The 24665-nt window shown below is 38.5% G+C and overlaps 2 protein-coding genes across 2 annotated transcripts in view; one reads left to right on the top strand and one right to left on the bottom strand.

Moving 5' to 3' along the window:
- The window catches only part of PIK3R4 (phosphoinositide-3-kinase regulatory subunit 4), a 67646-nt gene extending 53548 nt beyond the window's left edge, over window positions 1-14098 (top strand). The window contains exons 14-20 of the mRNA XM_016941905.3: window positions 2376-2540; window positions 6605-6816; window positions 8650-8781; window positions 11428-11528; window positions 11956-12044; window positions 12300-12408; window positions 13542-14098. Coding sequence (XP_016797394.1) covers window positions 2376-2540; window positions 6605-6816; window positions 8650-8781; window positions 11428-11528; window positions 11956-12044; window positions 12300-12408; window positions 13542-13712 — 979 coding nt within the window. The 3' untranslated portion in view covers window positions 13713-14098. The remainder of the gene's footprint in view (window positions 1-2375; window positions 2541-6604; window positions 6817-8649; window positions 8782-11427; window positions 11529-11955; window positions 12045-12299; window positions 12409-13541) is intronic.
- Window positions 14099-17369: 3271 nt separating this feature from the next.
- The window catches only part of COL6A6 (collagen type VI alpha 6 chain), a 151071-nt gene continuing 143775 nt past the window's right edge, over window positions 17370-24665 (bottom strand). The window contains exon 37 of the mRNA XM_009446459.5: window positions 17370-17861. Within this exon, the coding sequence (XP_009444734.4) occupies window positions 17666-17861 (196 nt within the window). The 3' untranslated portion in view covers window positions 17370-17665. The remainder of the gene's footprint in view (window positions 17862-24665) is intronic.

Here is a 24665-nt window from a genome sequence, read left to right as displayed (position 1 = left end):
TAGATTAGTAATTGCCAGGTGCTGGGGGAAGGGAGCATTGGGAAGAGACAGCTAATGGATACAGGGTTTCTTTTGGGTATGCTGAAAATGTTCTGGAATTAGATAATGGTGATAGTTGTAAAATGTGGTGACTTTGTAAACCCCTTTAAAAGGGTAAATTTGGTGATATGTGAATTATATGTCAATATTAAAAGAGATGGGGAGAGAAAGCCTAAGTGTGTGTGAGAGACCAAGCATATTGGCACTCCCATCTCTGCCATTGCTTGTCACTGGCTGTCTTTACTCATTTACAGTACTGATTGGGCCCCTGTGGGGCCCCTGTGGGCATTGTGTTTGAGACATTTGTCCACACAAAGACTTATACACAAATATTTATAGCAGTGTTATTCATAATAGCCAAAAGGTGGAAATGACTCACATGTTTATCAGCAGATGAATGGATAAGCAAAATGTGATGTAGCCATACAGTGGAATAATATTAAGCCTAAAAATGAATGAGGTATTACATACCACACCATAAACTTTGACATTATGTTATATGAAAGAAGCTTGATATAAAAGACCACACAATGTATGACTGTATTTATATGAAATGTCCAGAACAGGGAAATTCATAGAAAATAAAGTTGATTAGTTGTTGCCAGAGGCTAGGGAGAGGGGGAAATAAGGAATGAATGCTAATGGGTGTGAGGACAGCTTATTTTTTGATTTCTTATAATTAATAAAAATGGCCTGGAATTACTGGTGATCTTTGCAGAATTCTGTTAATATACTAAAAATAATTGAATTATGCACTTTAAAATCTATGGTATTTGAAAATCATTTCGGCAAAGCTGTTAGTAAGAAAAACAACTAGGCCAGGTGTGGTGGCTCACACCTGTAATCCCAGCACTTTGGGAGGCTGAGGCAGGCGGATCACTAGGTTGGGAGATCGAGACCATTCTGGCTAACATGGTGAAACCCTGCCTCTATTAAAAATACAAAAAAATTAGCTGGGTGTGGTGGTGGGCGCCTGTAGTCCCAGCTACTCAGGAGGCTGAGTCAGGAGAATGGCCTGAACCCAGGAGGCAGAGCTTGTGGTGAGCCCAGATCACACCACTGCACTCCAGCCTGGGCGACAGAGTGAGACTCTGTCTCAGAAAAAAAAAAAAAAAAAACAACTAGAGAGAGATACTGATAAAATATATGAAATATTACAGATTTTTTTTAAAAAAACAAGTGTGAATGTATTGTAATATGTATAGAAAACCTTTTGAAGGATATGTAACAAAATGTTAAGTGTTTCTGGGTGGTATTATTATAAATGTTTTTACATTTCTGTATTTACTACACTTAATGTGCATTAACTTTTATAATAAAGTGAAATAAATTACACAAGATAGATGAATGTGTTCGGTGTTTAGGGGCTTTTGACCTTTTAGAGGTATGGCCCCTTAGAAGCGTAAAGTTGCAGTCTGTGTGGAGGGTAATGGAGGAGGGAGTTGGTGATAATGGAGGTCCCCTGTGTAGATGATATATTCAAGAAGTTTGGCAGTGAATTCAAAGAGAGTAGAAAACACAGCTTGAGAGGTCAGCATATGTGTGGGAGAGACTGAATATTATAATTTTGCATTTATGAATGTTTTATGGTTTACATATTACCTGATTTTCCCTATGGTCCGGTTAGGGAAATAGGTCAGTACTTGTTTTGTAGATGAGTAAACTGAGGCATACAACTGGTTAAGTAGCTTGACGAACATCATATAAGTAGTTGGTAGTAGAAGTCCGTGATTCCAAAGCCAATGCTTTTCCTTCTGTGCCAAGCTGTGTGATAGAATAACTGAAGGGTATAAGAGTGAGGGTTTAAGATATTCCAAGAGTTGAAGGAGATAGGATCAGGACCACAAGTATGGGAGTTCTCATTAGAAAAGAGTTCAAAACCAGCCTGGGCAACATGGCGAAACCCCATCTCTACAAAAAATTAGCCAGGCATGGTGATGCACGCCTGTAGTCACAGCTGCCAGGGTAGCTGAGGTGGGAGGATCACTTGAGCCCAGGAGGTCGAGGCTGCAGTAAGCTTTGATCGCACCACTGGCCACTACACTCCAGCCTGGCAACAGAGTGAGACCCTGTCTCAAAAAAAAAAAAAAAAAAAAAAAGAGAAGGAGGGATAGTCTATGATAGAGAGAAGTGTGTGCAGATGGCCATTTGAAAATATCGGAAGAAAAGGCAATTTTTGTAACAGTTCTTTGGAGAGGAAATTCTTGTTTTTGTCCTGAGATCAGGGAGATTAAATGGACCTCAAAGTAATAATTTTGCTTGCTAATGGCCATGTGGATATTTAACATTAGCAGTGACATTGGTTCATAAATGAATTTTATTTTTCTTTCATTCAGATCTATTCTTACATACAGCCGAATTGGAGGACGAGTCAAGACGCTCACATTCTGCCAAGGCTCCCACTATTTAGCCATAGCATCTGATAATGGTGCTGTCCAGCTTCTTGGAATTGAGGCTTCTAAGCTGCCCAAGTCTCCTAAAATCCATCCTCTACAAAGCAGGTATCTTATCTTTTGTCTTTCTTAAACATTGTATTTAGTGCAGTACAGTACCTTAAGTCTCCTTTCTACCCTGCAATGTAGTTGGGATCAACTAAGGGCCTCTTACATTGCACTTCTTTTTTTAAGCCCATAAAATAAATAAATAAATAAATAAAAATTTAAAAATGTGCTTCCAGCTCAAAACTGTCAAATGTGGTTAGTCTCAGAAGATGGTATCTATGTATCTTATCTTCTGCAAACTTGTCAAGAGGTTAAAGGGGCAGCTTTGAACTTGCAGCTCATCCCAGTCTAGAATTTGTCTGAATAACCTAAAATTACCAGTTATATCTTCTGTCTCAGCTACTAAAAATACAACTGTGCCTGATTTTGAGAATGTGAGTGTTCTTCATTAAGGAAAACTCAAATGTCAGCATTCCGTTGCTTGGCATTAAAATCTCTGAAGTTGATGGGGACATGGAGAAGAGCATTTAGACAGATGATTTGCTTATCATTTTAAAACAAAATAGCAGTGGTTTTATTTAAGAATTTTCATTTTTTATAAATTGTGGTTGCTTGCAGATTAAATGCATACAAGGTAAGATATTTAAAGACAAAGCAGAACAATTTTTGACCAATATGTGTTACACACTGAAGATTTCAAAGACAAGATATGTTATGCTTTAAGAATCTACAGTCTAGTGGAAGAAATAGACAAGTGAACAGACAATTTCAGTGCAATGTGGTAATTTTTACATGGATAACAGGAGCCAGCTTGAAAGGGAAGACAACAGGCAAGACCAGGTGTGAGTTAGCCAGGTGAAGCAAGGTGGTTAAGAAGGGCCAGGTGGAGGTGGTGGACCCCACAGAAGGAAGCAAAATGAGTTGTTTAGTGGATGATAAGCCATGGCCATTAGGTAGCTTAAGGCAGAAAGGGATATTTGTTGGGTCACCTGGGCTTTTGTTTTGTTTTGTTTTGCTTTTTGCATTTAAAAAGATTTTCCACACATTCATTGAACAGATTTAAGCAGCTTTTGTCCAGGACATATTCTTTATGGCCTTTAATAACAAATACCAGCCTATTTTTAAGAAAGTCTGTTTCCGCAGATGATGTCTGTATAGTAACATATCTATTGAGTTTCATGTAAATTGTTTAATAACTTGGCATAGTGCACTGTGTGATGACTGAGCCCACAGGCCCTACACGCAGACAGACATGCACATTCAGTGCACGGTTGTCTCTCAGCCAACGGCACTTTTCACTGTAAATGTTACTGTCTTAAAGCAAACACTAGATAACTACCTAACTACCTAGATAAGGAGACTGGCAGGATGTTTAGCTTTTACTCTGCCTCACAGTGTGTGCTTCAAAGAAACTTTGCCATAAGGTCATAAGTTTTTGATTGTTTTGGTTATATCAACTGTTCTCATAGATAGCTCTTACTAATTAGAATTTGTGGAAGGAACCATTTTACATTTTAGTTGGCAGTTGGATTTTTTCATCACTCCTCAATGGGAAAATATGGTCAAAATTAGAATATTTGTAAGTATAAGTGTTTATCCATGGGTTAGCAGACTACAGCTTGCAGTATGGTCCATAAAATAAGAATGATGTTTGCATTTTTAAAGAGTTGCAAAATAAAAATAATATTCAACAGGAATGTATGTGATTCACAAAGCCTAAAATATTTACAATCTGACTCCTTATAGATGATGTTTGCTGACCTCTGATCTAAAAGATAAAACTAAAACGGCCTGTATGAATGCATGATATGTGTGAATAAAGGAGACTGGCCAATGTTTTATGATGTTCTTTTTAGTTTTAAAAATGCCTCAGCTTCAAAAAAAACTAGTATACTTACATAGTAGAATAATAATCTGCATTATAAAGGAATGAGTTATTGACTCATGCAACAATATTGATGAATCTTAAATGCATTTTGCTAATTAACCCACTGAACTGTATACCACAAAAAATGAACTTAAATGTATGTAAAATTTAAAAAGTTAACCAGGATGTAAGGGGAAAGATGGAATGCAGTCTGTGACAAATTAATCTGTTTTACAAGTGAATCACATAATCACATTGAAGGGCATGGCGAATAAAGGAGTAACTTTGGAAAACAGTTTTTAAATTTGACACTGGGAGGCCAATGACAAAAGGAACTCAACTCAAACATTGTATTCTAGTTGGTTGTTTTTCACAGGGTTAACAATTTCATTTTAGCAGTTTCAGGTTTAACAATTCTGAAACTTTACCCTTCGTTTGTATACTCAGGTTGAACAAATAAGTAAATGTATTGTAGTTATGAGAGCCAGGTTTGTCACTGTTAGAGAAAGGTATTACAGATGAATGAACTCTGGTGCTAGATAGGAGTTGGAGATTATCAGTATGGACTCATGATATTTGTGTATGCATAGGCATAAATATATACATGTATACAAACACACGAACAGATACAGAAATATAGATGTGTCCACATGCCTGAAGTAGTGTACATAATATATCTTTTAGCTCTGGCCATTGAGAGGAACTAGAAGCAGGCACACTGCCGTAGCAATGAACACATAGGGCTTAGATTTTTGTTTCTAAATACCATTCTTCAATAAAAGGAACTAGTACTTCTAGAACTGGTTGATTCCAGGTGTGTGGGAAAAATAAAACAAGCCTGGAGCATCTTGTGGTGTCAAAAAATTAGGAAGTATTTTAAAAAGTACATTGAAAGGGCACAAGAGCTAACATGAAAGAGCTTCCAGTGGGCAAAGTTGGAACAACTTGGGCAACAAAATAAATAATTGTAGTATTAGATTATAACTCAAAGAATAAAATAAATATCTATGAATCCATAGTGGTATAAATAAGTGAATAAATGAGTTTATGGGGAAGAAGTGACAACTTACAGAAGAATCCCAGTCAACTAATGTAGAAGGACTGAGGGAAACAAAAAGTCACCATTAGCTCACCACAGGCATGCTTCCTCAAATGGATGTTAAAATTAGTGGGCCAAAGTTAAAGCAGAAACTGAATTTTTGCATTGTCTCAAAGTATTTTTGCCAAATATTGAGTAATTATAAAGGGAAAAAATGTTTCCAATGGAGAATCCTAGCAGACACCAGCTTAATTCACATGATTCAAGTTAACATCATAAGTGATTCAGGTTAAACATTTCTAATCTGAAAATCCAAAATGCTCCAAAAACTGTAAGTTTTCGAATGCTAATATGATGTCACAAGTGAAAAATTCCACACCTGACTTCATGGGACAGGTTGCAGTTAAAACTTTGTCTCATGCACAAAAGTATTTTGTACAAAATTACCATCAGGCTAGGTGTATAAGGTATATATGAAACCAATGAATTTCATGTTTAGACTTGTGTCCCATTCCCAAGATACCTCATTATGTATATGCAAATGTTTCATGCTAAAAAAAAAAAAAAACCCCAAATCTGAAACAGTTGTGGTTGTGAGCATTTTGGCTAAGTGATAATTAACCTGTACATGCTAACATCCGGTCCTCCGTCACATGATGCACTGAGAAGGGCACATCACTTCTGTGGTATCTTTCCCAATAAGGCATAATTTCAGGATAATAATGAGAAAACATCAAACAAACCCAAATTGAGGAACATTCTCTAAAATAACCAGTAGTCTTCAAAAATATCAAGGTCATGAAAGACTGAGGAACTGTCACAGATTGGAAGAAATTTAATATTGCCCTGTGTTATCCTGGATTGGATCCTGGAATAGTAAAAGGACACTATTGGGAAAACTGATAAAATCAGAACACGTTCTGTACTCTAATTACTAGTATTATACCAAGGTTAATTTCTTAGTTTTGATAAATGTTCTATGGTTATATAAGTTGTTTACCTAAGGGGAAGCTTGAGTGAAGGATATGCAGCAACTCTACTATTTTTGCAATTCCTCTCTACATCTGGAATTTTTTTAATGTGTCGGCTTTCGTTTGCTCGATAGAGTCACATAGCTCTGGTTTCTTGACTATGGGTAGGATATAAAGTCATCTTAAAGGCAGACTAGTGCTATGTTTTCAGTGACTGGAAACGTCTGTGTTTTGTGTATTTCTCTAGAATTCTAGATCAGAAGGAGGACGGTTGTGTTGTGGATATGCATCACTTCAACTCTGGGGCACAGTCTGTTCTTGCCTATGCCACTGTGAATGGCTCTCTGGTTGGCTGGGACCTTAGGTCTTCAAGCAATGCGTGGACTTTAAAGCATGATTTAAAGTCGGGCCTCATCACTTCCTTTGCTGTGGACATCCACCAATGCTGGCTCTGCATTGGTAAGCTAACTTTCAAGTCATTGGCTGGGTTTTGAATGCCACTAATGCCTGCAATTACTGTCTTGTGAAATCAGTTTTTTCCTCTTTGTTCATTGGTAATTTTTCCCGTCTTTTTTTTTCATAGTCATGTTAAAATAACTTGCAATTTTATTTTTTTTTCATTAAAAAACAGGTTTGAAAGGGTGGAATCAGTATCCTAAGGCATAAAACAGTTTCCTCATTGTCCTTGTTCTTAAATGAGCCTCCTTACTTTATAATCATTAAGTGATCAGATTTGCTGGCATTCTCTTACTCTGCCAGTGAAGCAGCAGACTTAAGGAAAATAGCATCCGAGTTTGGGCAGGCATGGTTTAAATTCCAATAGCTTTAGGCAGGTTATTTAACTCCTCTGAGGTTCAGCTATCTTCATCTTCAAATGGGGCTAATCCTTTCAAGGGCAGCTTTGAGGATTTAATGAAGTAAAAGGATCTGTCACAGTGCCTGTTACTGAGAGAAGAGCTAAGCAATGGTTTCTTACTTTATTGTTTGCCTTGTCTCCAAAGGCTAAAGACGAACCAAGTGATCCAGCTTGCTTAAGCAGGATTTTAAAAAATGTATTGTTGCATGATATTCCATTTTATAGATAACAATTTGTGTATCCCTCTATCCCTCAGTTGATGGATAGCTGAGTTGTTTCTAGTGTTTGTTTGGCTTTTCGGAGTCAACCTGCTGTAAATATTTGCAAATAAGTCTTTGTCAGGACATATATTTCCATTAATTTCAGGCATATATATACCCAAGAATGGGATTGTTGCTTTTGTAAAATTTCTTTTTTTGACAAACAATTGTATATATTTATCGGGTACAGTGTGCGATGTTTTGATACATGTATTAATTGTGGGATGATTAAATCAAACTAACAAATCTGTCACTTTACATACTTATTTGCTATGAAAACATTTAAAATTTACTCTTGGCAACTTTGAAATATACACTGTATTATAATCACCATTCTCTGCAGTAGATCACTAAAGCTAATTCCTCCTAACTGAAACTTTGTACTCTTTGATCAACATTTCCCCTTTTCCCATCTGCCCCTTTCTTAAGTTTCACGTTTTTCCCTCATGGTGTTTTGAACCTGCCGCTTGAGAAACTACCACATCTTATTCTTTTTTGGTTGGCATGCTTATTCAGAGAGTTATCTTCTGTGCTTGAATTTAGGTTTTCTAGATTCCCTAACTCACATCTGTTACACTGTTAAGTGTGTGCCCTTTGCTTTATTACTTTTTATATAGCTTATATGGAATGCATTTTTTTTGCCTTTTGTGTGAATAAACTGCACAGGGATAGAAAGATGTAACATACCTGTCTATAGAATGTTTAAGAGGGAAGGGCAAATGGAAACAATTGAAATCTGATGATAGCTACAAAGCTGCTGCTACTTTGGGATTGGTAAAGTGATCATTGAATACCAGTAAAACATCTTTGGGTATTTAAGGCAATCTGAACATTTTGACTTACCAAATTCATTTTATATCTTCTCAATAGCTTCTGTTTTTGTGGGTGCCTTCGGCAATTAATAACAATGTCAGCAACTAATAAATTATTCATTTTCAATTTACATTATTAGTAGTAGCATTATGATAAGCACTTTATATCTCAGTTATTTATCAACCAAAGGGGTATTGTTTGAAACTGGTGAGACAGCTTCATGAGAACAAAACTTTTTTTTAAGTAACGAAGGCATTTTTCAAATAAATTCATAAAAAGCTAATACTATTTTTCATTTGTATAAATGCAGCTTGATGCACTTTGATCATTAGATGGTAATCTTTTTTTCCTTTTTTCTTTAAGGTACAAGCAGTGGTACCATGGCTTGTTGGGACATGAGGTTCCAGTTGCCAATTTCAAGTCACTGTCATCCTTCCAGGGCTCGAATCAGACGCCTCTCAATGCACCCTCTGTATCAGTCCTGGGTGATTGCAGGTAAGATGGAGGGCTGGCTTTCATGTGTTGGGAGATTTTCTTGGAAAGTACATAATAACCTGTTGCCAAAACTCATGTTTTTAGTTTTATTTTACATATGAACTGAATGCTTGATTCTCTTCTGATTATGGAGGTTGCCACTATTGATACCTCACTGTCATCTATGTTCAAAAATGATCTCATCAGTCACCATCATTACTCCATTCTTAACTGTCCACCACCATCTCCTATCCTTTTTTTCTTCCTCCTGTGTCTCCTATTTTTGTTACAGCTGCCACCATCTTCCTAGAGAGCTAAGTTAGAAACCTTGACTCATCCTTCTTTGTTGCAATTTCTTGTTGCTCTGCTTCCTTTGTGTTGCTTGAAAGCTTCCCTTCCCTTCCTTCATTGGGCACCCAAATTTTCTTGTATGGCTCCTGGGCATGATACTTGGGCAAGTCTTGAAACTGATTTTCCTCATCTTTAATACGTAGTTAAAAATACTTAACCTTGTAGAGTTATAGGGAACTGAGATAAAACATGCAAAATACATACTCTAGCACACAATTAAAGCTTGATAAATAATAGCTCTTATTATTCTTATGTTTTCCCCTCAGCCCTCTTGCCTCTAGGCTCTTTGTGGTCCCTTCTTGTACACATAGTCCATCGCATACACTGCTGCTATCAAAGTCACCGTGTTGCCAAGTTGTAAGGCTGTTATTGTGAGCCCTTTTCTTATTTGACTTATCATTTGATCAGTTGATTTCTGTTATTTTCAAATACTTTCCTTACCTGGTTTCAAGGACATTTCTCTTGGTTCTCCTACTTCTTGATCTGCTCCTTCCTTCTCATCTTCCTGGCTTTTAAATTGTGGCCTGCCTCAGGACCCAGTCTTTGGTCTCAACCACTTCTCCTACACTGGCTCTGTGTGTGATCTCATGCAATCTCATGCTTTAACTACTAAATTTATTCAGACTCATACCTATTTAAAATCTCTCTTAAGATGTCTAATAGCCATTGTAAACTCAACATGTCTAACTAAAATGAATGCTTGATTTCCTCTCTACTAAATGTCTCCACCACTGCCTCCTACCCTGCTCTTCCTATGGTATTCTTTCAGTAAATGGCAGCTAGGTGCTCAGAAGCCTGGAATTATCCTCGACTGTTCTTTTTCTCATCCCACTTCCAGTCCATTAGCCAGTCCTGTAAGTTCTATTTTAAAGTATAGCCAGAATTTGATCACTCTTCTCTACCTCCATCACTGTCTCCCTAGTCCAAACCACTATAATCTCTTTCCCCTATTAATGTAATATCTTCTTCACAGCCTGCTTCTGTCTGTACCTCTTAAGACCATTTTTTTCTTCTGCTCAGTACCTTCCATTGGCTTCTTGGTCCAAAAGACTTTATGGGACCAGCCTTCTTGCCACCTCTCTGACCCTTATCAGTTAGAATTCTAACAGGAAACAGTAGCACACTCAAGGTAGGATAATTTAAGAATTTATTTTCAAATAAAATTGTTTACAAAGGTGTAGGGGGTATTACAAAAGATAGCACAGTAATATGGGCTGGTAACAGCAGAGTAGCAGTAGAAGGCATGAGGGGAAGAGGGCATGGTTACTGAATTTGGGAAGGAGTAGAGAAGGCCACCTTGAAAGGAGCAGTGACTTTGAGATGAGGGATACAACCAGCCTGATGTGAATGACTTGACTTTCTTCCCTCCCTCCCTTTGATCTCCTGCTGCGGTTTCCCATAGGCATGTATTAGTTTCCTATTACACCACAACTTATTTTTTTAATAATTCTAGAGGCCAGAAGTCTGAAATGGGTTTTGTGGACCAAAATCAAGGTAGCAGCAGACTTGTATTCCCTCTGGAGGCACTAGGGGAACATCTATTTCCTTGCCTTTTCCTGCTTCTAGAACCAAATTCCTTGGCTCCTTCTTTCATCTTCAGAGCCAGCAACATAGCATCTTGTTTCATTGTTATACTGCTTTCTGTTCTTGCTGCCAAATCTGCCTCCCTCGCCTAAGGAGATTTGTGATTACATGTAGGGCCCCCTGAGTAATCCAGAATAATCTGTCTCAAGGTCCTTAATTTCATCACATCTGCAAAGTCACTTTGCCACATAAGGTACCATTCACAGGTTCCAGGGGATAGGACTTGGATACCTCTGGGGCCATTATTTAGCCTACCACAGGCTGGCGGACCCAGCCAGAGCGGGTACAGAAGCTTGTTGATGTGGTTCATTCAGGTCAGATTTAGAGCAGCAAATGGAAAATGACCAGCACTACTGCCCTTTTTCCTACTTATCTCCCATTCTCAGTCTGTTCCTGCCACACTGACTTGTTTTTTCAACTAAGCACACTCCTGCTTCAGAAGGGCCTTTGCATTTTTGTCTGTTGTCCCCACTAGAATGGAAGTTCCATGAAACTGGGAATTTTTCTGCTTTGTTTGCCATCTCTTCTTCAGTGCCTAGCGCAGTGACTAGCCCATAGTAAAAATATTTACTGTATTTACTGGCTCAGTAAATATTATTAAGTGAATATTATATTGTCTCTCCCCCTGAAAGAAAGTTTTTCTTTCTTTCTCTCAGGACTGCAATTTGTTTTGTTGTAATCTTCTCCAACTCTTTTTGTCTGAGTCAAGATTCTGGCCTTTGTTTCCTTTAGCTGTTCAGGGCAACAACGAAGTGTCCATGTGGGACATGGAGACTGGTGACAGAAGATTTACTCTCTGGGCCAGCAGTGCACCACCACTTTCTGAATTACAGGTTTGACTTCAGTTTTTACTGTAAAGGATGATATTATTCCCCACATCCTAAGTACTTTCAGGCATCTAATCAAACCTAGTATCTGCTGGGCTTTTGGGTTATGTTTAAATTTGGGTTTTTAATAACATCAAGTATCATGTGGCCATTGCTACATGAGTGTTTCCTTGTTAGTGTTCTGCATTATTGGGTAAATAAAAGTTGCTAGCCCATAAAGCTTGTGATGTCTCTTTGGAACCCCAATAAGATCTAGCATAATTAGGAAAAGGCCAGATTGAAGTAGATAGGGCATACATAACTGGTCTCTCATTTCTTCAGTTAACCAGGTGCTTGTAAAGCTACTGACAGTTAACTTGCCTCTAGAAATAGCACTATCATTTATGGAATACACGGATGTCTTTTATTTGACTCCACATCTATTTCTTTTAAGCCTTCTCCTCATAGCGTCCATGGTATCTACTGTAGTCCTGCAGATGGAAATCCTATCCTGCTAACAGCTGGCTCAGATATGAAAATAAGGTACACTATCTCAATACTTTAATAAAATGGATACTTTTACAAGCTGTTATTATAGATACTGATGGCACTGTAATGTTTAAAATCATCTTATAAGGACAGCTGTTAATACTTTATTTGTAACGAATGGTATGCTGTTCTATGAAAACCTCTTTTCCTAATGCAAAAGAAAAAATGCATTGATGAAGATAAGCCAATGATTATTAGTTCCTCCCATTGTCCTAAAGAGATTGTCATCATTTATTTCCTCTTTCCTAGGTTTTGGGACTTGGCTTACCCAGAAAGGTCCTATGTTGTTGCAGGAAGTACTAGTTCCCCATCTGTGTCCTACTACAGGAAAATAATTGAAGGCACTGAAGTTGTCCAGGTACTGTAGTCTTTTCATTCCTTTCACCTTTTGTAAGCACAAACATGGCTTTTGTAAACAGAATTGATTAAAATAAATGGCTTGACCAAGCGAGGAGTACTTTGAATTTAGGAAATTTATTTTTTCTTGAATTTTCTGTATTTAAAAAAATTAACTTTTATTAAGGTAAAATAAGCATAAAGAAAGTGCATATAAGTAATAGCTCAAATGACCAGTATGTACTTTATAACATCGTAAGGAAGCACTTTTATTATCCTCTTACAAATGAAAAAGGCACAGTGAAGTTAAGTAACTTGTTCAAGGTCACACAGCTAGTAAACAGAAAGCTGGGATTTAAACCTGGCTTTGGGACTGTAAAGTTTGTATTCTTGACTCAGGCAAAAACTTCAAGTGAGAGAATATACCTTTAGCACCTGGGCCAAAGTAGGTGCTCTGTAAATGAAAGTGTGCTTCCTTCATGACAAATATTAACGAGCTTTAGAAGTGGTAGAACATCTGCTATGTATTTTTTATATTTTGGTCATTTATACCTCTTTTTTTTTTTTTTTTTTTTTTTTTGAGACGGAGTCTTGCTGGAGTGCAGTGGCACGATCTCTGCTCACTGCATCCTCTGCCTCCCAGGTTAAGTGATTCTCCTGCCTCAGCCTCCTGAGGAGCTGGGACTACAGGTGTGCGCCACCACACCTTGCTAATTTTTGTATTTTTAGTAGAGACGGGGTTTCACCGTGTTGGCCAGGATGGTCTCGATCTCCTGACCTTGTGATCCACCCGCCTTGGCCTCCCAAAGTGCTGGGATTATAGGCGTGACCCACCGCGCCTGGCCTATACATCTTTTAATTATATTCTATCCCTTTTTTCTTTTGATGTTGGCAAAAGTTAATATGCACAGAATATTGACCTAAAATAAGTTTTCCATAGTTATAAGTGGCTACTCATGAAATCCAATGACTAGGACCCTAGAATGTCATTTTGGCTCCTCTACTCCTTTTGCTCAGTGTATTCGTGAAAGCATGACTACAAAAGGTGTTAACTTAAATACAACAACAGTATCTCAGAAGCAGGACTACTGACGAGAGGAAAAATGTGGTACAGACTTTTAACTTCTGGCTTGCTCCCTTTTAATCACCAAACAGGAAATTCAGAATAAGCAGAAAGTAGGACCAAGTGATGACACCCCTCGAAGGGGCCCAGAGTCCCTGCCCGTGGGACATCATGACATCATCACTGATGTCGCCACATTCCAGACCACACAGGGCTTCATCGTAACTGCTTCTAGAGATGGGATTGTGAAGGTGTGGAAATAAAACCTACTGATTTGTATAAATTTAATAGTTAGTTATAAATATAATACTAAAACTCAAGAGAAAAGGCATTTCTAGAGAACAGATTCATTTGCTTAATTTTCAAAATTATGTCTCCATATTACTGTTTCATGACTGACTGACTAAATGACACCCAAAATGGTTAAGATGTACTTGACTAGTTTACTTATGCATCTCTTTGCAAGAATCAGCCAGCCAACAATGTCTGGGATTTTTATTGTATATGTTATAGAGGTGAGAAATGTAAAATATGAAAATGAATATGTTTATTTTGTATTGAAAAAGATGGTTGAAAAGATGGTTGTAAGCTATTATAGTATAAACACATTTTTGCTATTAAAAATGCTATTCAAAGCAGTTAAACTGTATTCATGCATCCTAAGAGTTTGTGGTTTTGGTGGTATTTTTAAATGGTAAATTTAAGCAGAGGAATAATCTCTCCATTAAGCAGAGGAATAATCTCTCCATTAAGCAGAGGAATAATCTCTCCAGCAGCATTTGTTCTAAGGTGAAGAAATGGACTCGATGTCACAAGGAATCAGTGACAGAACCAGGTGTTTGTTAGGTCCAAATCTCTGGACTCTAAATATTGTGCTCTTTCTGCTCTAATATTTCCTGTGTGTTTTACAGTCTGTCTTATTAGTTATTTAACACTTTAGAATTGATTTCCTGCATATTAGTTATACAAGTGTGCCTCCTCTTGGCCATCATTATTTTTTATGGGCTGTACCATAAATTCTGACACTTGGCCCAACAGGTTGCTTCTATCCAGTATAGACTATTGAATGCATGAAAAAGAAAAATAAAAGTACACCAAAAATATACATTTTTAAAAGGCCAAAATTGGTCTTTTCCACTAAGATAAAACCCTTCAAGGTTATGGATTACTATTTGCATACAGACTCTCTCCATATTTAATTCATATCCACTTGCAGAAGGATTTATGGTATTCAGAATATTTTAGTTTAAAATTAGTTGCATGAGTCTGTAAAAATCTCAGCCAAGGGAAAAGCCTACTTGCTTAGAAATACTGTAAGAATTTTCTATATTTTTATAATTATATGATTAAGTTACAGTACATATAGTTTACAAAACATATATCTAGTTTCATGATTCAATACAATCATCCCTAGGTATCTCTGGGGCATTGGTTCCAGGACCTCCCAAGGATAACAAAACCCACAGATGCTCTAGTCTCTTACATAAAATGATGTTGTATTTGCATATAATCTACACACATCTTCTCATATACTTCAAATTATTTCTAGGTCACTTGCGATACATAATACACTGTAAATGCTAAATAGTTGTTATACTCTATTGTTTAGAGAATGAAAAGAAAAATGTCGTCTGTACATGTTAAGTACAGACACAACCATCCTTCTTTTTCTGAATATTTTTTATCCACGGTTGAATTCATGGATGTGGAACACCCACAGATACAGAGCCAACTGTACTTAGTTTTTAGACAGGTAAACAACAAAACTGTCAGAAAATGCCAGTCGTTCAGAAATGTCAAAGTTAGGAATGATGGACTAACTAGGCCTGATAGCTTAGTGGATTGGTAGAAATTGCAAATTTGGCATTGTCATGTTGCCTTGCCTTTGTTTCCCTTAATGTCTGCTAAGACCATATTTACAGGGTTTCTAGCTACTAAGTCAGATTTAGAGTCTCCAAGGGGGTTGGGGAAAATTTTTTTTGATATATAAACTGTAATGCTGAGATTGGACTTCAGCCTGGAGCCATTAGATAAGCTGTAAGACTGATAAATACGGGAAGTGCTAAGAAAAAAAAATGGAGTGGGCTGACAGAGATATGATCCTTTTCTCCCCTTATTTCCTGCTACCACCCATTCTTCTCTGTCTCCTTGCCCCACAGAAAAGCCCCAGTTTTGAAAAAAAGTTATTTGGTTGAATTCTAAGTATTACAATCTGATGCCGTGTTAAGTTGCATCTCCTTTTGACCTCTACTTAAAAAAAAAAAGTTTGATTCATAGCTCAGTGCAGAGATAATGGGAGGCAGTTCCTTTACAGTTGATTAATTCACATTTTTAAACCAAGAAGCATCCTGCTTGTGTGATTCTTGGGTTAAATATAGCTTTATTAAATTTATATTCAACTTAATTTTTGCTGTTTCCACTTTTAGGAGAAAGAGGTAAATCAGGGAAAATACTAATATTAGGGATTTTTAAAAACGAACTTCTATTTGCAGCATGCTTTAGAGCTCTCACCTATTAGTGATTCAAAAGATGGCCCAAAATACTAAAAATAATCTGTCACCAAGGGAATATTTGTTTGATGTTCTTTACTTGCCAATGCAGAAAAACAGACAAATACATCTTAATGGTATTTCCAACAATTAACAAAAGAAAGGAGTTCGTGCTTAACTCAGAGTTAACTAGAAAAAATCCCTTTTATTAAAATACATCGTAAATATTGCTCATTAATTTCCTGTACTTGAAACATTTTTTCTGAACCCCTAAGCACCACTTAGGATAGATGAAGCAAACCTGATGTGTTTTACTCTTCTCTATTACCTGAGTATGAATGTGACATTTAACTCCTTGAACTTCTTGCTCCTCTGAAGACATGAGGTGCTATCTCTGGATTTCTCTAAGTAAGAATAGCAGAAGTCGTTTTAAAAAAATACTGCAGATAGTTTTTCTTTCCAAATTTTATGAAAATAGGTATAGGAAAGAAAATCTGAATGTCCTTGGTGTCAGTATCCATCTGCTGCATGCATCCAGGCAGGGCTTCTTTCCATTCCCAAAGAGGGGGACAGTCTGCCTAACAGGGCCATTGCTACCAACTGTGGAGCCAGCTCTTAGACTGAGGTAAGGTCTGAACATTGGGTGTTTCGTTGTTGAAAATATCAGCCCTATCATAAAAACAAAAATGCAGATGAGGACACAGCCATCAATACTTTTATAAAACCTTTCCTACTTTAACTTACTCTGATCTCTTTTGCATCTCTGCAACTGCATATGAATTTGTAGATTAAAACAATGATTTTCTTACATTTTTCTAAACTCAGTGTGTATTTAAGGCTGTTTTTAAGAGCTCTGCCCATCCTGTTTTGGTGCTGTTTATTATTGACTAAACAGCTACCTGATGGGTAAAAGTAACTCAGAGCTTCATCTATGACAAGTTGTTTCTTGACTCTCCTTGTCTAAAGAATATATGGATTAGTGAAAATTAATAAATGACCATAACAGGAAAGACAGACTAGAAGTCCATCAAAATGGGGGCTTCAAGCTCCATCAAAATGGCAGTAAGCTTCCTAATGAAGAGAAAACTTCCAGCTCAAAAGCAATAATTTATGTTCTGCGGGAATTAATGAGTTTTTCAGTGAGTTCAGGAGGATTTAGAGATGGAGAAAATTACCCTCTTCTCATCAGTCCAAGCAAACAACTCCCACAGTGGTGTGTTTAAGTGGAATAGAAGGTTACATTTTAAAAAAATACGACATATAAACAGCATCCATTTCTAGGGTAAATTTTGGAGTAGCTTAAAACGTTAAAAAATAACTTTGATTAAATAGATGAGCATTAGACATTACTAAATTAGGAAAGGAGGATGGGTTTGCAGAAAATGAACTGGACAGAGATAAAAGAATTAACATTGACCCATGTACACATATGCATACATCACATAAATTTTACCTTCAAATTATATCTCCATTAGACTTTTCAAAACACTTCTTTCATTCTTCTGTCTTCTAATGAAACAGTTCTTCGACATATCAGTCGTAGAGTGCTGGAATTGTCAGGAGTGGTCAAATAAATGAACAAGATATATCTTAATTCCAATGAATGCAGGGGGTCAAGTCACCTGATAACCTACAAACTGTTGCTTGAGTTCTGGCAGCAGATTTAGTTACTATTTAAGTCCAGAGTCTTACCATGCTTCCTAAGGCTAAGTTGTTCAAGCATTTTTTTAATCATGTCGTTTGGGAGCACTTTCTATCATCCTTCCATTCTTAAAGGTATGGGAGGTGCTTCTCATAAAATTTTGAATAGCATCATCTCTGCCACTTCTTGCTACTCTTGAAAGATATTTTTTATCTTGAAAGAATTTTGCCTTCTGTAATACATCTTCTTTGAGGGTAGCTTTAAGTGGTCCAGGAACAAAGCTATACAACAAAAGAGAACATCATAGAAGATAAATGCCATTTCAACTTTAATAGACTACATATTAATCTGTCTTAGTAAATTAATTGTTTCACCCATTTCCTTGTTGCAGCCTTCCTCCAGGGTAATTTTAAAATTAAACTGGGTACTTAAACTGGCTCATATATCAGAAGCTGACAAATGATACATCTCATCAAAGTATGCAAAAGTATTATTTCAGCAGCAAAGTTTCTTCATGGAATATGTACCACTCATTTCTACCTATGGTTGGTTCTTCTGATTGTTTAGATTTGGGTTCAAATGGTACCTCATCACAGACCACCATATCTATAGTTTTCCCAGATCCACTCCTACTTACAGTCCCTCAGCACATCATGCTATTTTCATTATAACACTTGGCACTATCTGAACTTTTATTTACCTGTAAACTTCCTTATGGTCTGTTCCTCACTTTTCCACCCAACCAGACAGAAGGTTCATGAGATCTTGTCTGTTCACTATAGTAATCCCAGGAACCTAAAAGTGCTTAACACATAGCAGTCACTCAATAAGTATTTGTCTAATGAAAGCATGAATGTATGCCATTCCCTTATTTCATCTCTTCCTTTCTTCCATAGGTCCATCCATCCATATGTTTACTATCTGCTTAATAGAAGGCACGGTGTTAGGTACAATGGGGGACATAGAAATAGAGCCCAGTCTGGCAGGCACAGAAAGAGCCTGGCTGGGAATCATGAGTAACCCAACAGTAAAGAGGAGCTGGAGTCAGACTCTGGAAGGGCTTGCGGGACAGGTTGAGAAATCAGGGAATCATAGAAGCCAAGTGCTAAGCAGAACTTAGAGCCTGTCTGAAAAAACCTCTGCTGACAGAAGTGTCCTAGAATCTGTACTACCTATATGGCAGCCATGAGCCACATGTGGCTTTTGAGCACTTGAAATGTAGTGTGACTGAGGAACTGAAATTTAATTTTAATTAACCACATATAGCTGGTGGCTACTGTATTGGCCAGTATAAAAAGGGAGCCATTTCAGACAATCGTATTTTACAGGGATGTTGTGGAAAGAGTTTTGGGTTCAAACACATTCTTACATTTTAATATTCTAGCCCCTAGCCGAGCAGCTTTGGGCAAATCATTTAACTAGAGTGACCCTTGTTTCTTCAGGTGTAAAATGGGAATGAAAAATAACTTCTGTTGTTGTGAGCAACAACTGAAGTCCCCTAGACTAGTTGTATATATATTTATTTGAGACAGGGTCTCACTCTGTCTCCCAGGCTGGAGTGCAGTGTTGCCATCATAGCTCACTGCAGCCCAGATCTCCTGGGCTCAAGTGATCTTCCTGCCTCAGCCTCCCGAATGGCTGGGACTACAGGTATGTGCCTCCACACCTGGCTAATTGTTTTATTTTTGGAGAGCTGAGGTCTCACTATGTTGCCCAAGCTGGTCTTGAACTCCTGGGGTCAAACAGTCTTCTTGCCTTGGCCTCCCAAAGTGCTGGGATTACAGGAGTTAGCCACCCATGTACCATCCCAGCATTTCCTTATTATCTTGCAGAGTGAACATTATAAACTCAAATTCCCCAAAGTGACGATTGTATGCATAGAACATTGGCTCCACTGATATGGGAAGGGCATTCTTTTGAGTCTGAAGCACGCTGTTTTCATGGTCTTACCTTTACTGGACTCTTCCCTAGCCCCTTCACGCTGCCTCCCCCCGCCCCGCACCTCTCCCCACCTCCCCGCCTTTTCCGTTAGGTCCTTTGTTTTCTTTTATGGCAGGTTTAGTTACTGTTACCTTTCTTCCCATCTTTGTTAAGAAAAAATTGTTAAATTAGTAAGTGCTTATATAGCATGATATTGCTATATTTTTTCCCCTCTCAAATATTTTTATTCTCAAAAGGTTGAACATTAATACCTTATCTTTGAATTTCCGTTTTTCACTATGTTATATGTAGGAGTTTGCACTTGGGTTTTGTTTTTTTTTTTTTTTGAGATAGAGTCTTGCTCTGTCGCCCAGGCTGGAGTGCAGTGGCACGATCTCGGCTCACTGCAACCTCTGCCTCCCGGGTTCAAGCAATTCTTCTACCTCAGCCTCGTGAGTAGCTGGGATTACAGGCACCCACCACCACACCCAACTAATTTTTTTTTTTTTTTTTTGAGATGGTGTCTTGCTCTGTTGCCAGGCTGGAGGTGCAGTGGCACGATCCCGGCTCACTGCAACCTTTGCCCCCCCGGGTTCGAGTGATTCTCCTGCCTCAGCCTCCCAAGTAGCTGGGACTACAGGTGTGTGCCACCACGCCCAGCTAATTTTTGTATTTTTAGTAGGGATGGGGTTTCACCATGTTGGCCAGGATGGTTTCGATTTCTTGACCTCCTGATCCACTCGACTCGGCCTCCCAAAGTGCTGGGATTACAGGTGTGAGCCACCACACCCGGCAATAATCACTTAATAAAAATCATTTGGGCCGGGCACGGTGGCTCACGCCTGTAATCCTAGCACTTTGGGAGGCTGAGGCAGTTGGATCACTTGAGGTCAGGAGTTCAAGACCAGCCTGGCCAACATGGTAAAACCCCTGTCTCTGTTAAAAATACAAAAATTAGCCGGGTGTGGTGGTACACATCTGTAATCCCAGCTACTCAGGAGGTTGAGGCAGGAGAATCGCTTGAACCCGGGAGGCAGAGGTTGCAGTGAGCTGAGATCACGCCACTGCACTCCAGCCTGGGTGACAGAGTGAGACTCCATCTCCAAAAAAAAAAAATTTGATTACTCAATTTGAGAATTATAAGACTTTGTTTCTCTTTATCCTACTATATATTGTTCAAATAATTCTTTGCTGATTGGTAACTCCAATAGCTTGTCAAGACAAAGAATGAAATCGTCTATTTTGCAACTTGTGCTCAGCTCCAGTAAAGTTTGTGGAAAGATGGATGTGACAAATTCTAGATAAGGTTAGGTGGGACTAATTGTAGTTCTCTGTGATCAGATTCCTCCATCTATGCAGATATTCAAGAGTCAGCCATGCTACATCTATTAGTTGACTGGATGCACTGAAATAGAAAATGCAGACAAGATTGCTTCTATTTCCAGAATTCTTTTACATTTGGTGTGCCCAGAAAACGTACTTTGGAAAGCAGAATTATAACAGATGCATTATTCATATGGCATTAGTGATTATGTCCATTTTTACAATTCAATTGTTCTGGCTCAGGCCTATCACTGCTTTAAAGTCTGGCACAGGTTCTTCCCTGGCTGGATGAAGCAATAAACAGGTGGCTTTCTGCCTTTATTGTTTCTGAGTAGATCTAAGTGCTTATATAAAGAGGGTGCCCTGCTCTCTCATCCTCATGGGCCACCTGTCTCCTTGGTAGCTTGTGGTTTGATTCAGCTCCTTCCTTTTCTATCTGATAAGCACCAGCTTCTACATGTATTTGTCATAATCTCACAGAATGACCTAATTCCTATGCAAGTCATTCTAAAGACCTGATGAGTCATCTTTATATCCAGACCTCTTTCCTAGCAGGTATTCTCATCTCCCTCAATCCTGTGTGTTCAATTGTGCCTCACCTCTCTTGAATGGCTCAGGTAAGGAGTTTCAGAAGCAGCTGTGTGGCTCATAACTTTTGATTAGTTAGAGTCTTTGATCACTTATAGAATGGCTGGCGAATGCACAGACAGTGGTATGGATTTCATGTCTCAATTCCTTGATGCCCCAGCCATTTGCTGACATTTCACCATTTCAAATACATAGGAGAAGCTGAGCATCCAGTGAATCTGGGGCAGTGTGGCGAAAGAGGAAGAAACTTCCTGTCCAAAAGCACTGTGGATCCCCTCTTCCCACTCATATTTCTCTGCAAACATAAAGCATGGTAGGAGTGGTTTTCAAAAATGCCTTTTAATTGCATAGGTTGGCTCCCACATGTGTCCTTGTAGCATTCATGGCTGGCTACATATGTGGAGAGCCGACGGCAAAATGCAAATTCAGGCCCTTAAGTCTAAAAGCAGGGAAAAAAGCTTTCTTCCTTCTGCAATCTCTCCATCTGCCATGGAGGTTTCTATTTGTCATTCAATAAGCTTTCCCCATCCCCTTTACTTGGTGTGTGGCCAGCTGTTGAGTTCCTTTTCCCAACAGCCAGAAGTCAAGCCAGGCATCTCCCCTCTTCCCTTGGCTGGCCATCCCAACCTACAGCAGAGGGGTGTCCAGTCTCTTGACTTCCCTGGGCGACACTGGAAGAATTGTCTTGGGCCACACATAAAATATACAAATGCTAACGATAGCTGATGAGCTTGAAACAAAAAGTCACACCAAAATCTCATGTTTTAAGAAAGTTTGCAAATTTGTGTTGGGCCACATTCTAAACTGTCCTGAGCCTCATGCAGCCTGTAGGCCACAGATTGGACAGACTTGCTCTAGAGTGTTGCAGCCTCTTTGCTGGGACATGCTGGGTGCCTCGATGTAGGTGGGCAAAAGAGAAATGCAGCGTGGCACTGCCAGCTTGGGGTGGATGGCCGCTGCCTTCCCTGTCCCAAGACTGTGGGAGCATAACTGACCCTAAGCCTCCCAGTCTAGGGTAGGTGGGGTGGGGGAACCCCAGGGAGCTGGGAGGTACACAGTGGTCTATGAGAACCAGTCCTGGGGAAGTGGAGGGAGGTTGACTGGCAAGTGAACCAAGTCTCTAGGTTCCGACTCCCCAACACTTGCTTTATTATCCCATTGGACTTCACTATAAAACTCAAATTCAAAAATAACATTAATAGTGACTGTAGAGCACTAAACCCCAAGTGCTGTGCTCTACTGAGCACCCAGGCCCTGTGCAAGCTAACCAGCTTGTAGCACTTAGCCTGACTTGGTGAAAACACTGCTTTAACACCAGCTTTAATGTACTCTCCATGCCAAAGATACTGTCCTCGGCAAGAGTCACATGCACGGCATCTTGTCTATGTCCCTTTTCCAAGCTGCCAGACACCTGCAGCAGGGGGAGACCTGCTCTCCTTGGACTTAATTCACAGGCCTGTTTTAGGCTTGACTTCAGGAATTATTTGCTGCTGGACAGTTTCCCTGGACAGCTCACCTGTCAAGGTAAGCAAGAGATTCCAGGTGGAGGCTTCTCAGAGGTGACAGAGCTGGGGCTACTGCATTAGGAGTGCCTCCCTGGCCTTGATCACCATGCAGAAATGCACACATCACACAATAAAAGTAGGCACATCGCCAAAGGTATTTGCCTAAGTGTGGGTTCCAGGTGCTGGTGGACATTCGACTGTGGTTGGTGGCTGGGTAATGTATATGTGTGTTTGTACAAAATAATTTACCACAGAAATAAAGACAGTCCCATTTGATTTCGCTTATTTCTAATTTTTAAGAAGTAATATTCATACATGCTAAAGACACAATATATATGCACATTCTTAAGTTTTGAAAGAACTGACTTTTGCCTTTGTTGATACTATCTTAATTTTTAAAAAATATTAAGTTCTACTCATTCATTTCTTTGAACATAGTCTGTTTTTTCAAATATATAACATCTTCAGATCAACGCTTAGCTCATTAGCTTCTTGAATTTAAATAACTTCTCACTTGAGAATTAAGATAAAATTTCCTAAATCATGACTTCTGGTGCATCCTACAAGTTTTGACATATAGCATTTTGATTGTTACACAGTTCTAAGTATTTTTAAGTTTTCACTATAATTTTTGTCCCATTATTTATTTATTCCCTTTAAAATGTATAGGTTTTTAAAATATTATTTTATTTTTATTTATATATATATATTTTTGAGACAGAGTCTCACTCTTGCCCAGGCTGGAGTGCAGTGGCATGATCTTGGCTCCCTGCAACCTCTACCTCCTGAGTTGGAGCAATCCTCCTGCCTCTGCCTCCCGAGTAGCTGGGATTACAGGTGTGTGCCATCACGCCTGGCTAATTTTTGTATTTTTAGTAGAGATGGGGTTTTGCCATGTTGGCCAGGCTGGCCTTGAACTCCTGACCTCAGGTGATTCACCCACCTCAGCCTCCCAGAGTGCTGGGATTAGAGGCGTGAGCCACCGTGCCCAGCCTAAAATATTATTAATTTCTAACTTAATTGCATTGTGGTCAGACAGTGTGGATTGTATGACACCAGTTCTCAGAGATTTGTTGACACTTGCTTTATAAGTTAGAAGTTGCACAAGGAACACTTGTAAACACTCTACCTTGATTTAACAGTTGTTAATATTCCATATGTTCTTCAGAAGAATGTCTAATTTTTCTGTCCAGGGTTCTGCATGTATCTATTAAATCATTTGTTACTTATGTTTACATCTTTTATATCATTACTAATTTTTGTCTGTTTGACCTATCAATATTCAAACTAGTGTACTGAAATCTCAAATTTTGATGGTTCAATGACAATTTCTCCTTATGGTTTTTCAGTTTCTCTTTTGTCTATTTTAAGATTTTACGACCCTCATCAATTTAAAATTGTTTTATCTTCCTCATAAATCGAACACTTTGTCATCATGTAGTCATCCTGTTTATCTCTACAAAATGGTTTTATTTAAAAGTATATATTATCTGATATAAATATAGCTATTCTACCTTTATTTTTGATATATTTGCCTGGTATGTTTTTTCCATCATTTTACTTTCTGCCTCTCCATTTCCTTATATTGTGGATGTGTGTCTTGAAAGCAGTTGAAGCTAGATTTTATTTTTTTGAGATGGAGTTTTGCTCTTGTCCCCAAGGCTGGAGTGCTGTGGTGTGATCTTGGCTCACTGCAACCCCTGTCTCCTGGGTTCAAGCGATTCTCCTGCCTCAGCCTCCCGAGTAGCT

Source organism: Pan troglodytes, chromosome 2 (assembly GCF_028858775.2).
Source record: "Pan troglodytes isolate AG18354 chromosome 2, NHGRI_mPanTro3-v2.0_pri, whole genome shotgun sequence".
Lineage (NCBI taxonomy): Eukaryota > Metazoa > Chordata > Mammalia > Primates > Hominidae > Pan > Pan troglodytes.
The sequence above is the reverse complement of the archived record's forward strand: the minus strand, read 5'-3'. Positions and strand labels throughout refer to the sequence as shown.